This window comes from Neolamprologus multifasciatus, chromosome 4 (genome assembly GCF_963576455.1).
Source record: "Neolamprologus multifasciatus chromosome 4, fNeoMul1.2, whole genome shotgun sequence".
Classification (NCBI taxonomy): domain Eukaryota; kingdom Metazoa; phylum Chordata; class Actinopteri; order Cichliformes; family Cichlidae; genus Neolamprologus; species Neolamprologus multifasciatus.
The window spans coordinates 6654778-6675094 of record NC_140442.1 but is presented as its reverse complement, the minus strand read 5'-3'; the positions used below and the strand labels follow the sequence as shown (position 1 = coordinate 6675094).

The 20317-nt window shown below is 42.5% G+C and overlaps 2 protein-coding genes across 5 annotated transcripts; one reads left to right on the top strand and one right to left on the bottom strand.

Annotated features, from left to right (window-relative positions):
• Nucleotides 1-2211: 2211 nt before the first annotated feature.
• Nucleotides 2212-12855, bottom strand: hrob (homologous recombination factor with OB-fold). The gene is made up of 10 exons (XM_085157237.1): nt 12654-12855; nt 12434-12484; nt 11322-12293; nt 11041-11124; nt 10395-10529; nt 7935-8043; nt 4004-4089; nt 3792-3914; nt 3437-3662; nt 2212-2469 (listed from the first exon to the last, which is right to left on the bottom strand). The coding sequence occupies exons 1-10, from the start codon at nt 12663-12665 to the stop codon at nt 2414-2416; spliced, it is 1854 nt and encodes a 617-aa protein (XP_085013363.1). The 5' UTR covers nt 12666-12855; the 3' UTR covers nt 2212-2413.
• A 146-nt stretch (nt 12856-13001) lies between these two features.
• On the top strand, nt 13002-20297 carry asb16 (ankyrin repeat and SOCS box containing 16). Of its 4 annotated transcripts, none has more exons than XM_085157248.1 (7): nt 13002-13658; nt 13821-14162; nt 14243-14510; nt 14855-15263; nt 15375-15458; nt 19194-19304; nt 19413-20297. In XM_085157248.1, the coding sequence occupies exons 2-7, from the start codon at nt 13826-13828 to the stop codon at nt 19575-19577; spliced, it is 1374 nt and encodes a 457-aa protein (XP_085013374.1). In that variant the 5' UTR covers nt 13002-13658; nt 13821-13825; the 3' UTR covers nt 19578-20297. The 4 variants fall into 4 exon arrangements, with proteins under 4 accessions (XP_085013374.1, XP_085013376.1, XP_085013372.1 ...); XM_085157250.1 differs by having other exon boundaries at nt 13876-14162; nt 19392-20294; XM_085157246.1 differs by having other exon boundaries at nt 19392-20294.
• Nucleotides 20298-20317: the final 20 nt, after the last annotated feature.

The following is a 20317-nucleotide window of genomic DNA, read 5'->3' as shown; positions in this document are numbered from 1 at the left end:
TGTTGTCGTCATTGCTAGAGTTCACTAGCTGAGAACAACCTGATGTGCCTTGCGTTAGTCCAATCTGTTATGTTACTTATTCCACTTATGCTGAGTTTTGCCCTGCTCTAAACTAATGTGGAACCCACACAGCCACTCCTGCTCTATACACTATATATGCATCTTTTGTTGTCTGAAAAAACTGAATGTTTCCTTAATGTAAATTAATAATTGTACTTCGAGTTGACCACAGTTTAATTTCTTGTAGATTTAAATGACAAAAACAGTTACGTTTCTCTTCGTTAAGCCCACTCAGTTAGCTCTACAAGAAACCACTCGAAATACACAAGGCCCTCACATCCCTTTACCAGTGCTTAATTTAAAAGCAGATTTGTGCATTTCCACTATAAAACATTGGTAGTACCAAAAAACTGACCCTGGGAAAGTGCCATATCATTGCTGGGACCTACGTTGAAAGCACTGATGGTGGCTGTAGAAAAGGCTAGTGTACCAGATTCACAAATTTGCAACCCACACATTCGGTCCTATTAAACCCACGTGCAGTGGACTGGTTCTCAAAAAGTAGCCTGGCAGCTTTAGTTCTTTAAATGGGTAGCATAAACACACAGTACAGTGTACAAACTGCCTTACAGTAATAGTATGCAGGTTGTAGAGAATATCACTGCTAAGATAAAGTCTTAGTACTCACATGTCACACTGTTACTAATTCAGTTGCACTGGCTCCCCATTAACTTCAGATTTCACTTTAAGATTCTGATTTTGAATTTCAGAGCTCTGCATGGAGAAGCACCAGCATACACGAGTGAACTCTTACATGCATACATCTCCAGATTATGCCAGAGGCCATGTAATCAGGGGCTGCTGGCTATGCATCATATAAGCCTGAGAACTAAAGGAGAGAGTTTTGCAACAGTGGCCCAGACTCTGCAACTCTCTCCCCCACAGAGCCCCGAGCTCCGAGGACTGATCTCTTAAATATCAGCAAAAACCTCATCTTTTTAAACGTGCTTTTGCAGAACTTTCTGGCATTTTTGTCATGAAGCGCTTTGTGCTGCTGATCTTAAAGACCCTAAATGAAATTTGACTTACTCAAATATGCTTATTTACATTTAAATAAATCAATGGGTTTTATATTTTTAGTGGTGACTGAGTTTAAGGGTTTTAGATCAATACTCAACAATGGCAAGGTAACAATTTAAAAGCAAAAAGCTGAACAGTAAGATTACTTTCTAGAAAGGACACTGTTTATTCTGGATGAGCCGCTGACCATACTCTCAAACCTGCCTTATAAAGTCAGTATAAATGAATCGAAGGAGGACATCACGTCTGCATAGAAACATCAGTTGATCCATAAGGGCAGTGACAGGCTACAATGTAATCAGCCTTACATTTACACTGAAAATCATTACTCTCTCCTCTCATTTACTGGCCCATTACAAATCCAACATGCAGAAACAGAGTGCAAACAGATCATGTGTAACTGTCCAAATACTTAGACTGCACTGTAAATGTACTTATTTAAGCCACACGGCTAAGTTGAAAAACTGCAAATACAACCCATTTCATCATCCCTGTTCTCTCTCCCTCTCTCTTTTCAACTTAAACCAGGCAATTTGAGCAGCTGCATCATACTCAAAATGAGAACGAGGATGAGGATTAACCTGAATCTGTTATACTCAGGCAGGAGTGCTGAAGAAGTCTGGATCTGAGGAGGAGATGTCGGGAAAGCCACCATATTAGCCTGTTAGTCACAGTACGACTCCACCCTGATGCACTGCACAGTTGGGTAAACACTGCTTAGGTCAGGAAACCACATGGGACTCAGACTACCTCTCGCAATCCCAAGCCAAAAACCTCTGATACACCTCTTAATGCACCGTAAACAAGCAGCGTAAAAATCATCCAGTCCACTTTGAAGCTGAAAACTAACTAACTGGAAAACAGCCGCAGCCTCACCTTGGTTTCATTTTGCATAATTAGTAAATCAATGCTGTGTAGATTAGTCTTCCATTTCAAGGTTAGTGGAGCAGGTACAATGAATAAGAATGAAACAAAAGGAAGGGAAACATCTCTAATACGCACATAGAAGAGGCTCAAAGTCGCTACAAGAACACAGGATGTGTAGATGAAATCAAAAGAGGCAGATTTTTGGAACTAACGAGCAACTTATCAGTTATCGGTGATACAAAGCATCGGCACACTTACAACAAATTCATTCAAGACTATTCTCTGTTTGTATTTATAAACCGATCTGAAACAGTTTTGAGTAAACAACATGTACTGTACATAGTTTCACCAGTATTTCGGTGTTTAGAAGGTGACTCTAAAGGAAAATGAGGGTAGAAGTGCAAGGCGAGTCAGTCATAATGCAAGTCCTGGGAGACAGTCTGTAAAGTTTCACGTGAAGTTTCCATCAGAGGCTGCAGGCATCCTCGGGCAATTCTCCCAGCAGTTCATCCAGGTCATCATCTGTGCAACAAACACAGGTCAGCACATGAGACAGTATTTTAATGCCTCAGACATTTGATTAAACAAAAACAAAACAGCAATGATTGCAATTTTTCAACTACAATCATCAGGGGTTAGTTATTAAGTAAAAAGCACACATGGTGCCGGTTTCATCTTGTAATTCTCTAATGCTCAGTTGGATGAAAAACAAAGCAATGTATTTTTTATTGGGTGCTGCTGCAAATGCAAAATGCAAAGAGTGATTTGAGGGTGATGCCAGATCAAAGGCCATGATGGCATCATAACGGATTTGTAGAATAAACAGTCTGAATATAGCATTTTAATCCAGTTTTCCCGCTCACATGCATCGAGGCAGTGAGCTGCTGTGACCACTGGAAGCAATTCAGTTTGTTCCCGAAAGACATTTCAACACGTGGGCGGGAGGAGCTGGAGCTCAAACAGCCCCCCCTGTGACCGCTGGATGTCGTTGCTATTATTGGTTTTTAGACTGCGCTCCAGAATTTTAGACCATAACTAGATTTTGATCAGCCTAAAATGCTAACATTTCACATTTCCTCATGGAAATTCTCAGCTGTGGATTTCTTAGGATTTGTCCTCCAAAGACAGTCACTGTGTTTGTCATTCAGGCAAATTGAGGTAAAATTCTGGGACTAAGAATCCTAAACATGGCTTGCCTTTTTGCATCATAACATTTTTAGATACGAGATAAATATTTGCTCATCAGACAAAAAAAAAAACAGTTTAAAAACAAATCAGGCTATGACTGATAGGGTTTCAGAATTGCAGTCAAATGCCAACGACCAAACATCATTAATGTTTTATTCGGAAAATAACTCATTATATTTCAGAGCGACAGCAGGCAAGCTCACGATGTGAGAAGAATTAATCTCTCTTCTGCTTCTCTACAAGTGTTGCTTTTACTAAGCTCTTTTCTCCCTGTCTGCAAGTGTTACTGCATGTGCCCCACCTGCATCCCAGCTTGGCTCCTGTGGTGCCGTGCTCCCACCACGCTCCAGGGAGCCTCTGCTGTAGCCTCTGCCACTGTCTACAGGGGCTCGAGGATCTCCCTCTCTCTCTGTGCGTCTTTCCCAATCTTTTCCCTCGTCATCCTCTTCATCAAACATCAGCTGCATGCAGGAAACTGGCTCCTGAAGGACACCGGGAGACTGAGTGGGTGACAGCAACATCGGCTCCTAGAAAAGAATGAATATGTTTCAAAGGGACTGATGAGAGGTTGACAGGACATATACCTAAAAATTTTTTAGTATTTCTTGGAATGTAGACGTGCTAATCTTATTTTCAGCAGCAGCCGTCCTGCTCACCAGGACCAGAGGGGGAAGCTGAGTGGAGGTCAGACTGACTCCATCAGCAGCGTAGATCCTCAGCAGGTTATTGGAAGTTACATTCAGGTAATGGTTACGATGGGAGGGGGAAAACACACCCACCTGTTCATAGAAGTAAGAAACTGATTTGTAACCACTGTATAACTCAGATACAACACTATAGTTATATGATTGTGGGCGGTATGCCTTACTTGTTTGAGCAGCAGCACAGCCCCGACCTTAAGCTCCTCTGCTCTGTCCTCTAAAAGACGCCGATGAATAGTTCCCTGAATCTCCCCTTCGGTCCAAAGCATTAAAGAAATAAAGTACAAAAAACATTTAAACACACACAACTACTCATAACTTCTCACAAAAGATACATTTTAGCTGCATAAACACATCCTCACCTTTTCACTTTCCTTCTTGAATACAAATGTTTTTATCCATAATCTGCATTTTATGATCAAAATGTATGAAACGCTTCATTATTTACCTTCTTTGTTTTATTAATCTAGCAATAATTTTTTTATTTTCTGGACAGGCAACCACAAAAGAGTCTGATAATTCAATGAAATGGCATGAAAGCTCTCACTTTAATGTGCATGTGAGTGTGCACGTTTGCACAAGATAAGAAGAAAACATGTAGAATTCATAAAAAGATACCAGTCATAGAAGACAAACTGACCTCCAAACAGCATAAAGGTAAAGATGAAAGATTCCTTTTAATCTGCTGCTCTTTATTCTTGTACTACTCTTGCTTAGAGAAGTGGAAAAAAAGGAAAATAATGCCATGCAGAAGTGGTGGTTTACCAAATAATGAGCTTCCCAGCTTCCCAATGGCTTATTCGAAATGACTTTTAGGAGAGACCAAAGGGGTATTACTCCAAGGGAAGTTCAACACAGCCAGGCTTTCTTTGCTGTAGCTGGCTCAACAAAACCTAAAACCTTTCACTGTTACGCCAGGCTTTCTGCTTCCCGCTCTGTGTGAAGCTCTCATAAAACCGGGCATTACATACATCACGACTCTTATCCACAAAACGATCCCTATGAGCGTCCCTACTAGGGGTCCAACTAGTAGGAACCTACTGGGGCGATCGTGGCTCAAGAGTTGGGAGTTCGCCTTGTAATCGGAAGGTTGCCGGTTCGAGCCCCGGCTTGGACAGTCTCGGTCGTTGTGTCCTTGGGCAAGACACTTCACCCGTTGCCACCTACTGGTGGTGGTCAGAGGGCCCGGTGGCGCGAGTGTCCGGCAGCCTCGCCTCTGTCAGTCTGCCCCAGGGTGGCTGTGGCTACAATGTAGCTTGCCATCACCAATGGGTGGATGACTGGATATGTAAAGCGCTTTGGGGTCCTTAGGGATTAGTAAAGCGCTATACAAATACAGGCCATTTACTACAATCAGAGAGCTTATCAGGTGATGATAAATAGATAAAGAACATAAAGAAATAACAGTAAAATATGATACTGAAGACCAGAGATTTAGCACCTGGTAAAAATAAATATAATTCCAATAGTGGCGGTTCCAGCAGTGTTAAAGAAACTCGACAGCAGATTAACGAATACAGTCTTGTGAGAATTTAATGCACAATTAGCTTTTCATTCAATGAAATGAATTCATTCATTCATTTTACTGAGGTGCAACTTAACGGTATGCACGTATAAAACAGCTTTGGCAAGCAGAGAATCCATAATGCGCTTAAAACAGGCTGTAAATAAAACAATCAGTGATAACACTGCACTTTTACTCAATTTTAAAGTGAAACTTGGAACATAACCGGCTCCTGAGCAGTTCGTGTGTTCAGCAGTAATTCAGACAGGTAAAAAGTATCTTGAGCCACAGGAAACTCCGTAAACCCCTCAAGTGATCCAAATTTGCAGGATTTATGAATACTCTGCTTGCCAACTCGACCAGCTCTGCCAACTCTGAAACCTTGACCCAGCAATCATTAGCTACGAGCTCCAGCTGCCTAGCACTGACAGTTAAAATAATTCATACCGACAAAGCAGGGGAAGGCTCCAAAATGACAGCAAAGTGTATTCATTTAGCTGTTTCTTCAGTTCATAAAGAGCCAGCAGTTAATAGATCAAGGTCAAGTTGATGTTAATTACAAGAAATTCATATCAAAATCACCATGTGACACCAAAAGACCTCGGGGAAGACACAGCAGACTCCTTTGTCTGAAAAATAGTTGCAATTTTGGAAATGAACATCTAAAAGCATTTTGGAACCAAAAATTTGACTAATGAAGTTGAAGCGAGGCGTAGAAAGGGTGGGTGCAGCAGCGAGTAGCACTTGGAAAAGTTTCCTTAGCAGAAGCAAGACTGGATTATACTCATTACCAGCAAAATCTGAAGACAAAAACAAAAAAAATATCACAATCTCTGTAAAAAACAAACAAAACTCAAAAACAGACAACAATCATAAGCACAGATGCCTTCTGCAGTAGCAACAGAGAGAAAGGTCTCTACCAAAAGTCTCTCCATGCTGTGATGCACACCAAAGGACGTTATTAAGAGTCGACCATCTAGGATGCCCCAAAATTTGCTTTGGGCCTTTTTTTGGCCATTTTGAAACTAAAACAGGAAACTCAGTGCGAAATTAAAAAATAAATAAATGTGTCATCGTTTTTGGAAGAATCAGGTCACATTTTACATGCCTAGCTATTCACAGCAACCCAAAGTTTTGCAAGTCGATCCACGTTTCTAACAATGCAGGAAAGCTTTTTCTACACTTTGTGATGTGATTATTCCGAGTAAATATTTAAACCCAAGAGGATTCAAATATTCACGTTTGACAGAGACAGCAGCATTTTGCACACAAACTTTCTGACATATTTAGTGTAACGGTTTGAAAAAAACAAATTAAAAAAAAAAAAAACACAACAGGAAAGCCAAAAAAAGGATTTGAACAGTGTGTCACTCTGAATAAATCCCAGATTGTATTAAGAGCTTCAGAACAAGCCTGGAATAAAAACTTTTTAACGCCACAGCTTCCTTCTTCAAACTCATAAGAATAAAACTGCATGTTTATTAGACAGCTAAGCTGCATCTAAAGATCCTCATCAGCATCTCCCAGATATGGTTCTTCTGTTTTCATATAAATATAAAAATATCAGAAAATAGTGAAAACCTTTCCTGAAGCTCAGAATGACATCTTCTAACTCCACAGCAGACTCTGCTGTCAAGAACCTGATCTAAGGATCTGTGTTTCCGTTTTTTTCCACCGCCAGACTGCTGTCATACGCACCGAGTCGTGTTTATGTACACATTAGGAATATTTTACCCATTTTAAACTGCAAAAAGCTCACAAATGGAGGCACGAGGGATCGGCAGCGACATGAAAGAGTTCATCACTCATCAGAAGCAAGTGTTTGAATCCCCATTTTTCATACTTATATATACATTATGATGAAAGCCCAATATTTTTTGTTAATGATAAATGATTAAGATACTAATATGTTGATTAATTTCTCATCAGCTTGTTTTTGTTAGCAGCTTCTCAGATAACACTGTCTGCTGGGTAAAAAGCGAAGAACCTTCCAGCAGGTCAGGGTCACATGACTAAGCAAACGGTTTCTTGTGGTGTCAGAAGCACTTAATACCCGCCCACTACTGATGCCAATCTGTGGCAATTGAATCACTAATAAGCACTTAAGTCCGGTGTTGAGAGCAACATCCACTCCTGAGTGATGATAATCAGTTCGCCTCATGTGGCTGCTCTCTGGGGGCCATGGCAACCGACTCAGCTTAGAGGTGCAGCAGACAAAAGTGGGGGGAAAGGTTTAAGAGGAAACGAGCGGTGGGAAGAAAGAGGCTTCCTGCTGTTTGGGCAAGACGGGGTGTGTATACATGTGTATACGTGTGCACGCAATCAAGCATGTTACAATAGCTGAACTCTGCTCTCGTACCTCGTGGAGCTCAATCAGGCGAGCTCCCAGTGAGCAAATGTCAAATGTGCAGGAAAAAGCTCGCAGCTCCTCTGCTCCCATGGTTCAGCACTAGTTAACACGCTTTCCTGTTTCTTTTCCCTACCGAAGTTTGCTTCGAGGCTCAAGAGCTCTACTAGAGTCGAGCATTGTAAGTGATTCCCAATGAATCATCATATTTATTTTAAGACTGAGCGTGTCTGGGTTTGTCTGTTACCTGTCGGGTCCTTAAACACTGCCTTGGCATCAGCGTGCGTGTGGACGATGCTCTTCAGAAGCACAGCCATGTTTGGAACTTTATTTCTGACCAGCTGTTTCAGTGCAGCCTAACAAGAAGAGGGAAAATACACACACGATAACTTTTGCTAACAATATTTCTAAATAATTCATGGATTAACAGATTAAATAGTAGTACTTTTTAGTAATGGTTCATGCAAAAATATCAAATTTCTTCCTTGTAAAATGGGTCTGAAGCATTTTTATGTTGAATACAGTAGAAAACAGAACTCGATTAAGTGTTAAGGAAAACATGGAAGCTAAATAAATCAGCTGAGGATTGTCTGATGACAGTCTGATTTCATGGCACGCATTTTGGTCAGAGGGCCCGGTGGCGCCAGTGTCCGGCAGCCTCGCCTCTGTCAGTGCGCCCCAGGGTGGCTGTGGCTACAATGTAGCTGCCATCGCCTGTGTGTGAATGGGTGAATGACTGAATGTAGTGTAAAGCGCTTTGGGGTCCTTAACGACTAGAAAAGCGCTATACAAATGCAGGCCATTTACCATTACCATTTACTCATATATATATTTAATGTTAGTATTATAAGAAAATAACCGAATCAACTGTTTGTTTGTTTTTAATTGTGTAAACACATGTTCTGTGCTCCAATTGGATACTGAATTTTAAGAACTCTTGTGTGCAACTTCAGCTTTTTTTTCTAAATCTTCAAATTTAAGCTCTAAATCTATCAGCACATCAGGGATAATGGGCTTTTCCCATAAGAGCCTACCACCTGCGCTATTTATTACATTTTCGATGGGAAGAGTCGGAGGACCGGAGGTCTAGCTGGGCTGATTGGCTGGTAGTACAGTGGCCAAGTGCAAGCCCAGACAACTGCTGGCTGTGCACACAAATCAAGAACACGCTCGTCTGCCACAAAGATAAAAAAAAATAAATGAATAAAAAAAATCATCTTTTGAGGTTCTGGGGCAGAATTACGCTTGTTTATCCAACAAAATGCTTCTGCAATATAACAGCATGGAGGAAAATTTATTTTGGCAGTGGACTACCTGCAGCTGTAGGGTGTGCAATTTAAAATTTACAGGGACATAAACATGAAGGTTGGTTTCTGGGAGGCGGCTGGGGACTTGCCATCGTAAACGGTCAGCCAGGACGCCTCGCAAATGGACAGAATTATTGCTTTTTACCTTGTTTGACTGTGGCCTCTGATGTTTTGGTGGCTGTGAGCACAAAGCAAGAGAAAGCCCGAGTATATTTGCAGCCTTCCTTCTCTCGGTGACGGCCAGTTTGAAAACTTCAGTGTTGCTGATGCAGCGTGGTGTTGAATTTAAACCACATTCGCTTTAATTCACAGCACTGCCGTAAAGAGAGTGCAAAGTGCACTGTGACTGAGTGAAAATATGGCATCATATTGTCCAGAAGAGGTTTAATGTCTGTGCAAAGCCACATGTTGTCTTTTACGTAAGTGCTGAAGGTGCAGGGTTTGGAGTTGCTTAAAAGTGCCTCATGTGGGTGTAATACTTTTGACATCAACTAGAATGCGAGGGTCTGTTTGAATCTCTTCATGTGGACATCCATGTGCCCTCCAATGTGCCAAAACCGCAAAGTCGCCAGCTGTGCAAGCGTCCCTCGAGTGGAATAGGAACAACTAATCATCTGTGATGTCCACAGCTGTCTGCGAGTGTTTGCACGGGATTATAAACCCAGCCTTATTTACTTTAGATAAACTGAAAGTATTCAGTCATTCCGATAATCTATAATAACCTGATGATTTGAAAGAAACTTTAAAAATGATATCAAATCTTCTCCAGTGTACCAACCTACTGATTAACCTCAGGTTTTAAATTAACCCTCGACACAAATCTGGTGTTACGAAGATATACTGATGGAAGTAAATACACAGCAGTGAGCAGGATTTCCTCTTGAGATCAACCTTTCTTTACACTGCATTTGTTAGAACACATTCGAGCGGTGTGGTAATTTGTTTATTCACAAAAGACAAGGATTTGGGGAAGCCGACATTCACGTCAACGGCTTAACCTGAGTGAGCTTATCCAGGGTCCTGCCACCGACTCTGCTCCTGTTAAATGGAGCCAGTGACAAGCAAACAGCAGAAACCATCGTGTAAGGTTTCAAAATGACTGCCACTCAAAGCTACTTCACACTGGCGGCCCTTCACACACAGCTACAGGAGAGCGACAGCAGAGTCCCCATTAGTGTGACTGATGAGCGATCGTACTGTTCATAATTACACAACACCTCCAGGACAGCGCCGTCATTTGTCCTGATTATGCCGATAGACCTCCAACGGCGGCAAACGGGCCGTTGTGGTGTGAAGACACGTAACTTGTAAAGAGGCTCGACCTAAATATTACACAGCGCTTGAATAAACAGTACGAGTGGGACTTCTTCTCCATTTGTGTAACGACGTCGTCAGCTCACCTTGCGAAGCACCATGACCACGCTGTAGGAGTGCAGGAAGCATGATGGATGCCTCTCATCCAATCCCATCTCCATCTTCATCGCTGCCCAGGCACCGCCACTGAACTCTTCTTCCTCCGTCTGTGAGCTGGAAGCCTTTAACATAAAGTTTTTACACCCACAAACATACAGCGACACTATAAATGGAATTCTTGACCTTTGCTGGTTCTTCCAAGTGGCTCTAATTAATATTCCACACAAATAACTCTTAAATAGTGTTATGTAGAGTACTGCATCCTGTACAAACAATGCACAAATTGCCAGGCAGCTACTCGTCCTACGTAGACTAGCTGTTGAACAGAGTGGAGCATTAAGCAGCTGATGTGCCAGGTGTTTCCTTCAGGAGAGCAAAAGTGAGAGAATATTGCACTTGACGTCAGGGGACTATTAACAAGCTGGATGTGTAAATAGGCAGCTCTTTGCCATGTCAGCCCATAAGGTGGTGTCAGTGCTGTTTTAGTCATTCATTTCCGCTGCCTCCATGTGGCCAACAAAAAAATCTGTTCATGATTTACTGGCCTCACACCGTGTGGACACCTGGCATTTTCTGCTTTTGACGGCGCAACAGTGATAGAAAAGATGGGGGGGAAAAAACTGCTTTATTTACCTGACTTGGTAGTCGAGCCACAGCCCCATGGGCAGGAGTCTGAGGAACAGAAACCACAATCTCATCCAGGTTCTGACCCTGAGGCTGAGAGAGGAAATTTAAATCACTATATGCCAGCAAGGTGGGAAATAAAAACAAACAAAAAACCCAAAACAGAACACATAACTAATGCATTTTCTGAGTTCTACTCAGGCGTGTTTGCCTCGGCTTGACCGTGCTTGTGCTTTCATTTGCAGAAAGCCAGATTAGGAGAGAGTGCATCAGCATCACATGAGACCAACCTGCTGTGGCAGAAGCCCAGCTGGACCGGGGAAGCGCCGGGTCCTGGGCTGGCGTGGCTCTGAGCGAGGCCTCTTCTTGGGAAGCTTATTGGAGGCAGAGACTAGCTGGACCAGGCGATTGGTGAGTACTGGCGTGTGAAGAGGATGAGAGGGGGAGGGGGAGGAAGAGGGTGCCGGGGAGACTGTATCAAAGAGGTTGCGGGGCTGAGAGGAGGGTCTTGGAGTTGTACATGTTTTCTGTGGCTGCTGAGGTTTGTTAACCGTCCTGGAAAAAGAGCTCAGGGCTGGAGAAGTTGGAGTAAAGCCAGGGAAAACATCAGACTTCTGTGGAGGGGCTAATGGGAAAGCAGGACGTGGATTTGGATGTTGGACAGGTGGAAAAGGAGCCAAATTGTGACCAGTGGAGCTAGAAGTCTTGGATGCGGCGCTAAGCTCCCTCGCTGTCCGAACAGGTAGTGTCTGAGTCTGTCCACAGGTTGAGGGTCGCAGCATTTTGGCTGGAGGCTCTACTGTGGGCGCACGTGGAGCAGGAGGTTCAGGCATCCGTCCCATTTGGCCATCACATTCCTCCAGGTCTGCCAGGTCAACATCCCAGTCATCAAAGTCATCCTGAGACACACAGGGCTTCGGCAGCCCCTTAGCGTGAGCGTGACTCTGTTGTGTTGCCCGATTTGGCTCAGAGTTATTCAGCGTGGGAGAAGGAGTAGGGAGAGGAGAGCGGGAATGAGAGGAAGATGAGAGCCGTCTCAACCCCAAAGCAACAGTTTGTCCCGTAGCAGCGGTGTGCGTGCTGCTCTCTGATGCTGTGCCATTGCACGGGGCAGCTGATCTCTCTCCAGTTTGCTGGAGGCAAATTTTCTCCGGCTCTCTGTGAGTAACAGAGGAGGCACGCAGAGCACAGGATGACACAGCAGCTGCCACATCGGCTGGTCCAGACACGGAGCAGGAAGCCCAGTCTGTCTCGAGCAGGTCCTGGGAAACACACACACGCACACGCACACACACACACAGTGGGATTACGAGGGAACAGAAGGAGGACCATTATGTGACAGAAAGCAGCCTGAAACGACAGTTAAATAAAATCAGGTGTTATTATATTTACTGATTATTACCTCATCTTCAAAGTCCTCGCCAATGCTGAAAAGGCCACTTAATTTACAGGTCTGTAACACAAATAGAAACAACAATAAAAACACAGCCAATAAATGTCAATAATAATAAGAATAACAGTAATAATATGTCCTGGTAAACTCGAAAACGTGCCACACATTTGAGCTACTTAACGTGTATTAGCTTAGTTAGCCTCAGCTGCGATCAGTTTGCTGGACTTACCATTGCAGTCATGGGCTATCGCGATAAAAAAAAAAAAAAAAAACGTTGTTGATCACTTTGAACAAATATACCAGACTTTGTAAGACATTAATTGCCATTTAATGCCGGCTTACAAATATGATCTTTGCTATTTTTTTTCCTTTTTTACTACAGTTAAGCGAGACTAGCTTGCTAGCTACAGGTAAAGTTTATCTGGACTGTACTGCTTGGTATCGCGCCGCCACGTTCAAACACGACGTGATGACGTAAGGAATGTTTTTACAAAGGAGGTTGAAGTGAAGCGAGATGATTCAATCCCCATTCCCATTAGATGTAGCTCCGTTTTTGTTCCAAGTTTAGCGACGCTACGGCGTGGTTAATAACAAACCTATTAAACTAATAAAAATAAACGATTCACGCAAATACTCATTTTCCTTAAAATACAAAATTCTTTAGCAATTTTGTAATGTCTCCCAAAAATAATTCTACTGAGACATCCAGACGAGCTAGTATCATCTCTGAGAGAGCAAAACATTTTCATTTTTTTTTTACTCGTGAGCAGTAGATGTTCAGGTAGGTACTTGTGCTATCAAGTTTATTCTAATAAAGTCCAAATTGGCTTTTCTTCTTACCACCTTTCCCTTACGTGAATTTCAGAACGCTATGAATTTACTCACTTTTTAAAGTTGTGATCACGTGGCCTTCCTCGTTGATTTGTATAGATTATCTTGATACTTCTATGCTCTTTGGCGTTCATGACCGTAAGAGAGCTAAATGCTGGGTCGATACTGTCATCTAGTGGTCGCTGTGGAAACACTTAGTATCAGCTTACGTTCTGATCTATTAATATTCAGTGCTGAACTTGTGCAACAATCTTGTGACTGTAGCCACCACTGAAGGGCATTTAATTTGGAAATCGCTTCATAATAGTTTAATTTCAAAGGGAAATGAGCCTGATTCTTGCTGTGAAAGTATTTAGTTGAGCTCTGCTTGGACTCCTGTCACTCACAGCTGTTCCATTAAAGGGTGAGTAAACGCTGCATGTTGCTATTTTCAGTAAACGGTACTTCTCAGTGCTTCAGAGGCTGGAGGCTGGCTTTAGCGGGGTGAATGTGTTAATGTTCTGCTGTGATAAAACTGGAAAATGGCATGAAATCAGTACTTTTAAACCTGTCTTTTGACTTTAAGGCCCCATGTCAAAGGACACATTTCCATTTACCTCTACTTCACTGCGCTCTCTGAGACTGGAGCAGGCGTTTCAGGAATGGGAGGATGCACGGCGGGCACTGGCTCACAGGAGAGCCATGACTAGAGCGCCTTTGCCTCGAGCCCCGAGGCCTCCTCCCCGTCGGCAGCGGCTCCAGGAAGTCAGGGCCCCTCCGCCCCAGGTGAAGTGCAGAGACACTGCCGTCCACAACACCTTCATGTGCGGGGACATGAAAGGAGTGTATGCAGTGCTGAAGGACCCTGATATGGTCAATGCCTTGATGGAGACAGTGCATGAGGAGATGGTGTGGGCTCCAGAGATGGGTATGACTTTACAGATCTCTATCTTTTAGTCTTCTATAAACGCTTTAATTGAATGAATTCCCTTTTCCTTCCTCCGCCAGGCATGTGGACCATGAGCTCTACGGTGAAACAGACCTCAGCCTTACGTCTGGCTGCGAGCAGAGGACACACAGCATGTGTGGAGGAGCTGCTGTTTCGTGAGGCGGAGGTGAACGCTGACCCTGGAGGCAACACAGCCCTCCACGATGCCTGCATAGGTGGCCATTCTATTTGTGTCCAGCTGCTGCTCTCTCATGGAGCAGAGCCTGATCTGTTGGCTGCAGATGGCAGTGCCCCTCTCCACCTCTGTACCTCTGGCCAGTCATTCCAGTAAGTGCTAAAAAAGCTGACGACTTTATTCTTACTGTGCTTAAGTAGAAATATTCAGCAGAGGGTATTGTTGCCAAGGAGTAGCTGAAGCAAAGCTTTATATTAATCTTGTCTTACATGAAAAATGTCCTTTAAAGGCTATTTTCTCAACTACGGTAAAAAACAACAACAAAAAAACAACAACAACGTAGTTTAATAGAATGTAATGTAATAATACAAATCTAGTGAGCCAGGAAAAAACATTTCTGAGATATTATGAAAAATATCTGACGGAGATGGATTTCTTATGGACTGAATATAGATATTGTGCATGTCGTGACCAGTAAATGTACTATTCTTTAAAGCTGCGCTGAGCTGCTTTTAGAAGGAGGTGCAGAGGTCAATGTGAGGACCAGGGAGTCGAGACTCACACCTCTGCATGTGGCTGCTCGGCGAGGCCTCGAAGAGCACGTCCAGCTCTTTCTTAGCCACGGAGCTGATGTGTTAGCCACAAATCGAGAGGGCGAGACCCCTCTGAACGCTGCATGCTCCGGAGCCGAGAGACCATCTGAGGCCGGACACTATCTTCGTGTGGTTCAGAAGCTTCTGGACGCAGGAGCCGATGCTCGAACTGCAGGCAGGAAGCAGCACACTGCACTGCACAACGCCTGTGCAAACTGCTGCCCCAGGATTGTAGACCTCCTCCTGCAGCATGGGGCCAAGGCTGATGTCGCCAACTGTGCAGGATACACAGCCATGGACTGTTTGCTGCAGGTAGCAGATGCTGTGTAGAAGAGCAACAAAGTACTATTTAGCATTGCAAACACAGAAACACATTTTTAAGTTCGAGCATTCGGATAAAAACTTTTCTGTTTGGTTCTTAAGGTGGTAGAAGATTTCCCGGACCAGCAACCTGAAGCAATTGCACGATCACTTCTGAACCACGGAGCTAAGCCTGTTTCACCAAAGGTTTGATCAAACAGCCACGCTGTGAGGGAATGTGAGAACTGCTGCATATAAATTGTAGTGTTATCTAATGCGCGCACACTGACAACACTGACTCCATGCCAGTGCTGTCAGTGTGGTGATGAAACTTCATGAGGCAACAGTTTCAAAATATGTAAGGCTTAGATAAATACTATATCAGGGATTGTAAAAAAACAAAACAATCTTTAAATGAAATACTAATACATGTCAAAGTCTGAAGAGTAGAAACAAACAAGAAAAAAACATTATGAAATATTAGAGGGGGGGGGGGGGTCTATCTACATTTTTGTACATCTGCAACAAAATATGTAAATAAAAAAATGTAAACACTTTTAAATTAGACAAAACCAACAAAGTTAGTGAGAACGTATATAGCAAAAAGTGAACATGGAAAAAAGGAATAATGTCAATATGTCCTTTTTATTCAAATTAAGTCTTTCTCTCCATTTCAAGAAATCCTGACTTTTATAAAGCTGCAAGTTGGGTTTATAATACTTGTTTTAAACAGCATATAAGTAAGCTAGTGTGGTGGCTGAAAGAAGGCGGCTGAGATGCTGTAGTCTGCAGTTTGCTTCCTGTTTCGGCCTTTCTTTAGTTTCGTTTTTACTACCTCTTTCATTTAGGGAAAGATCGTGGTTTATGTTCAAATATGAGAAGTCAGGAGTGAAACCAGGCTTATGCACATCTCTGACTTTCGTTATGTTTGACATGCCTGAGCTGAGAATAGACTCAGTGATTAGTGATGAAACCTTCACAAGATCAAATATTTGATATAGTGTGAACAATTATATAAATACACCTGCCACTTTATTAGGTATACCTGTTTAACTGTTTATGAATGCAAATGTCTAATCATCAGCAACTTAGAGCATTTACGCATGAAGATATGGTAATAAAAACAAAAAAATGCTAGAGTTCAAACAGAATGGGGAAGAAAGGTGATTTACATTACTTTGAAGGTGGCGTGATTGTTGGTGCCAGTGTGGTCTGATGCTTCCAAAACCGCTCATCTCACACAACCATTTCTAGTGTTTACAGAAAATGGTCTGAAAAAGAGAAAATATCCAGTGAGCATCAGTTTTGTGGGAGAAAATATCAAATTTATGTCATAGCTCAGAAGAGCTGATAGAAACCAGGTAATCGAGAAACTCAAATAACCACCTGTTACAACCAAGTTGTGCAGAGGAGTATCTGTAAATGCATAACATCAAACCATGAAGCAGATGGGCTCGAGTAGGGGTGTCCAACTCCAGGCTCAAGGTCCTGGTTTTAAATATTACCCTGAGTCAACACACCTGAATCAAATGATTAGTTCATTAGCAGCCCTCTGGACAACTTCAAGGCTACGTCCACATGTAAACTGCGTTTTTGGTCACTGAAAACGGAGATTTTAAAAACTCCGGCCAGGGTGGATATTTTTTAAAAACTCCGTTTTTGCATTTAGGTGTGGACAAGAAAAACGGAGAAAACGCAGCGTCAAAGGTGTGCGCATTTTTTTGACGTCACACTGTGCGCCACGTTATTGCTTCGGTGAAATGAATTTCTACAATACTGTTACTGTTAATTGTACTCTCTGCAGTGTTTAAATGCTTACATATACACACACAGTTACTGTCCCTCCACACATACAACTCGGTTCTGCTTCTATGCCCCAGCTTTGTTTACCTTTTCCCACCGAGGCTTCTAGACTTCTGATTGGCCAACATTTCTGCACGGTTAGGAATATATCGCCACCTGTTGCTTTGGCATGTTCCTAGCAGCGTTTTCCTTCATTTCTGCCTTTATGTGTGGATGGGATTATTTTTTCAAACGAAAACGGAAAATCTCCGTTTTCAAAAATACCCGTGTACTTGTGGACGTAGCACAAGACATGTTGAGGAAGCAATTTAGCCATTTAAATCAGCTGTGTTGGATCGAGGACACATCTAAAACCTGCAGGAGATTGGCCCTCGAGGCCTGGAGTTGGACACCAATGGGCTCCAGCAGCAGAAACCACGCCGGTTGCCACTCATCAACTCCTTAAACGTGACAGTGATGTTACTGTACTCAAATGGCCTTTAAAGTCACCAGATCTCAATCCAATGGAGAACTTCTGGGATGTGGTAGATGTGAAGGTGACATATCTGCAGCAACTGCATCATGTCATCATTTCTACATGAATGTATTCAGTACTTTGTTGAATCTGTGAGATGAAGAATTAAGGCACTTCTGAAGGCAAAATGGAGTTCAACACACGAGTAGCAAAGTGTACCTAATAAAGTGGGTGGGGCCCTTATGTGTCAGTTGTAGAGAGGACCTAAATGTGCTCAGCAGAAGCAGGTGAAATAGAGAAGAGGTGAATCTTTAATGGAGCGTCTCTCAGCTGTCATAGGATGAGAGGCCGGGCATGGCCCAGGGCTGGAACAGATGAGGAAGTGTTAGGGTTCAAATATCAAGGAGGGATACAGGAGGTAATCCAAAAAATAACAACACTGATCCGGCCGGGTGAAGTGAAACGATGATTTTAATGACACGCGTGGAGAGACGACCGCTGTACGCAGACAGCATTGATCTCTAACTAACAATACACAAGCAGATGTTTTATACCATTAGGGCTTAAATTTAATGACGCCCCTTCAACGTCAAACAGATACAATAGATACATAGGTTTCAAAACCACAAACGTTTCATTAACGATTTTAACAAAGTTCAAAAGAGCATCTTCTTCGCCTCCGCGCCAGGTGTCGTCCGGTGGCTGTCTCCCCTCGCTTCTCCAAAACCTCGAACCATGCTCTGCAACAAACTAGCAATTCTGCACGCACAAAAATGCAGTGACCAGCAGATATCTGAACTCTCACCTAGAACATAGCCTACCTACAGTGTATGCAGGTGTGTGTGTGTGTGTGTGTGTGTGTGTGTGTCCTGACCTCAATTGATACTCTGTGTCACCTCTCACCTCACCCACTAACGCTCACAGTCAAACAGAGGCCACTCTCAAATGTGTTAGCAGTTTACTAAAACTATATATATAATATATGGAATAAATGCTGTAAATGAATGCCGCTACTTCAAAGCTTAATGAAAAGATATAAATGAATAAAAGATAACAATGAATCATCTGGAATAAAAGGTTAATATGATAACAGTATGCATAAACATTTTAAGGCCATCTTAAAGCTATCTGTTACATTGTTAAAGCAATGATTATACCGCAGATTATATTGTACTGATAAAATACTTTTGTTCAATCCCACAATTCCCCCTTTCAGAGGTCGACTTATATGTCGTGTCACTCCTCGTCCCACTCAACTACTTCCACGTCCATCAATGGCATCATGGACATTAGGGCCATCACTCTCGCTCTGACCCTCTCCAGCTGTCCTCTGGCTCAGCAAATCAGACAATAACCTCATGTCATCTAAGTGGTCGAGTAATAAAACGCCAGGGAAGGAAACTAAAGCACAGACAAAACAGAGGAAGTCAAAGAAACACAGGAGACTCTGGAAAAATGTGCGGAATGAGAAAGAAGGTCATTTAAATCAAAACAGAACAAATACACAGCAAAAAACATGGACTGTGACACCAGTGTCATCAGCATGTAATAGTTATTGGTACCATATGACATAAAATTCATAAAGTAACATGTTTTATTACCAAAATAACATCACTTAAATGTAATAAGCTATTGAATGATTAATTAGTTACTGTCAAATTTTACAAGCAGTGTTTTATTTGCAGGTGCTGAAGCAGTGTGTCCTCTCCCTGGCCACTGTCGAGGTGCTGCTGAACTCGTACCCCCACCTCCCGCCCTGTGAATGGATGGATGCTGTGTCTGCTGAGATATATGAGGTGAGCTCTCCGCAGTGTTAAATCTACTCTCCTCTGCTTGTTTACCTTCAGCACTGTAGTGTTTCTGTTTCTACCTCTCTGCCTCAGGAGCATCGGTCTTTCTTCCAGTTGGTGCGTCAGCGAAGTGCTCAGCCTCGCTCTCTGCAGCATCTCTGTCGGTGTGCTTTACGTCAGCATTTAGGAGCCCAGTGTCACTCAGTTGTCAGCAAACTGGACATTCCCAGCTGTGTAAGGGATTATTTGTTGCTCTGTAATGATGGCACGCTCTTCTGACTGTACATATTGTGTATCTTGCCTCATTGGAAACTTATATTATTTTAGATTTCAGGGGTTTTCAGGTGGTGACCCTCAGATACACATGATAGAAATGAGCGTGTTACTTGACTTTACGAAAATAGTTGCACTGAAGAACACAAATGTATGTAAATTAGATTTTAATTACATGTTTGTGATACTATTTTAAACTAACAATTGTTGTTTGTGAAATTCAGACACATTTGATGGTTTTATTTGTTCATGGGGAAGAGAATAACCAAGAAAACGTTCAGATGAAGTTCTAAGAAGTTTCGGGCTATTTACTGTTGATTTGGATTAGTTGGTGCTATATGTGTATATGAAATGTTCATGGAAGTAATGAAGAAGGAGCTGCAGACAGAGAAGTCAATGAAAAGAAGCTCCTGGTGCAGTTTTTCTCCTGATGTTAATGTCAGAGGAAGTTTGAAATGCTCGTTGTCGCCTCTCTCAGCTCTCATGGGGCAGAGACTGGGTACACACTGGACCCACCGGTCGCCAGGCTATTACAGGGCTAACACAGAGTTCACATATTTATTAATTTAATTAATTGATTTCGTTTTGAATCCTTTGTGAATACTGAACCTACGAACAACTTTGAGCCATACAAATCATAAGATTAATTTTTTTTCTTAGGTGCTGTTATATATAAATTAATAAAATATTTAAACATTTGCAAATAAACAACTAATAACGATGTAACAATAAAACTGTTCTCAAAA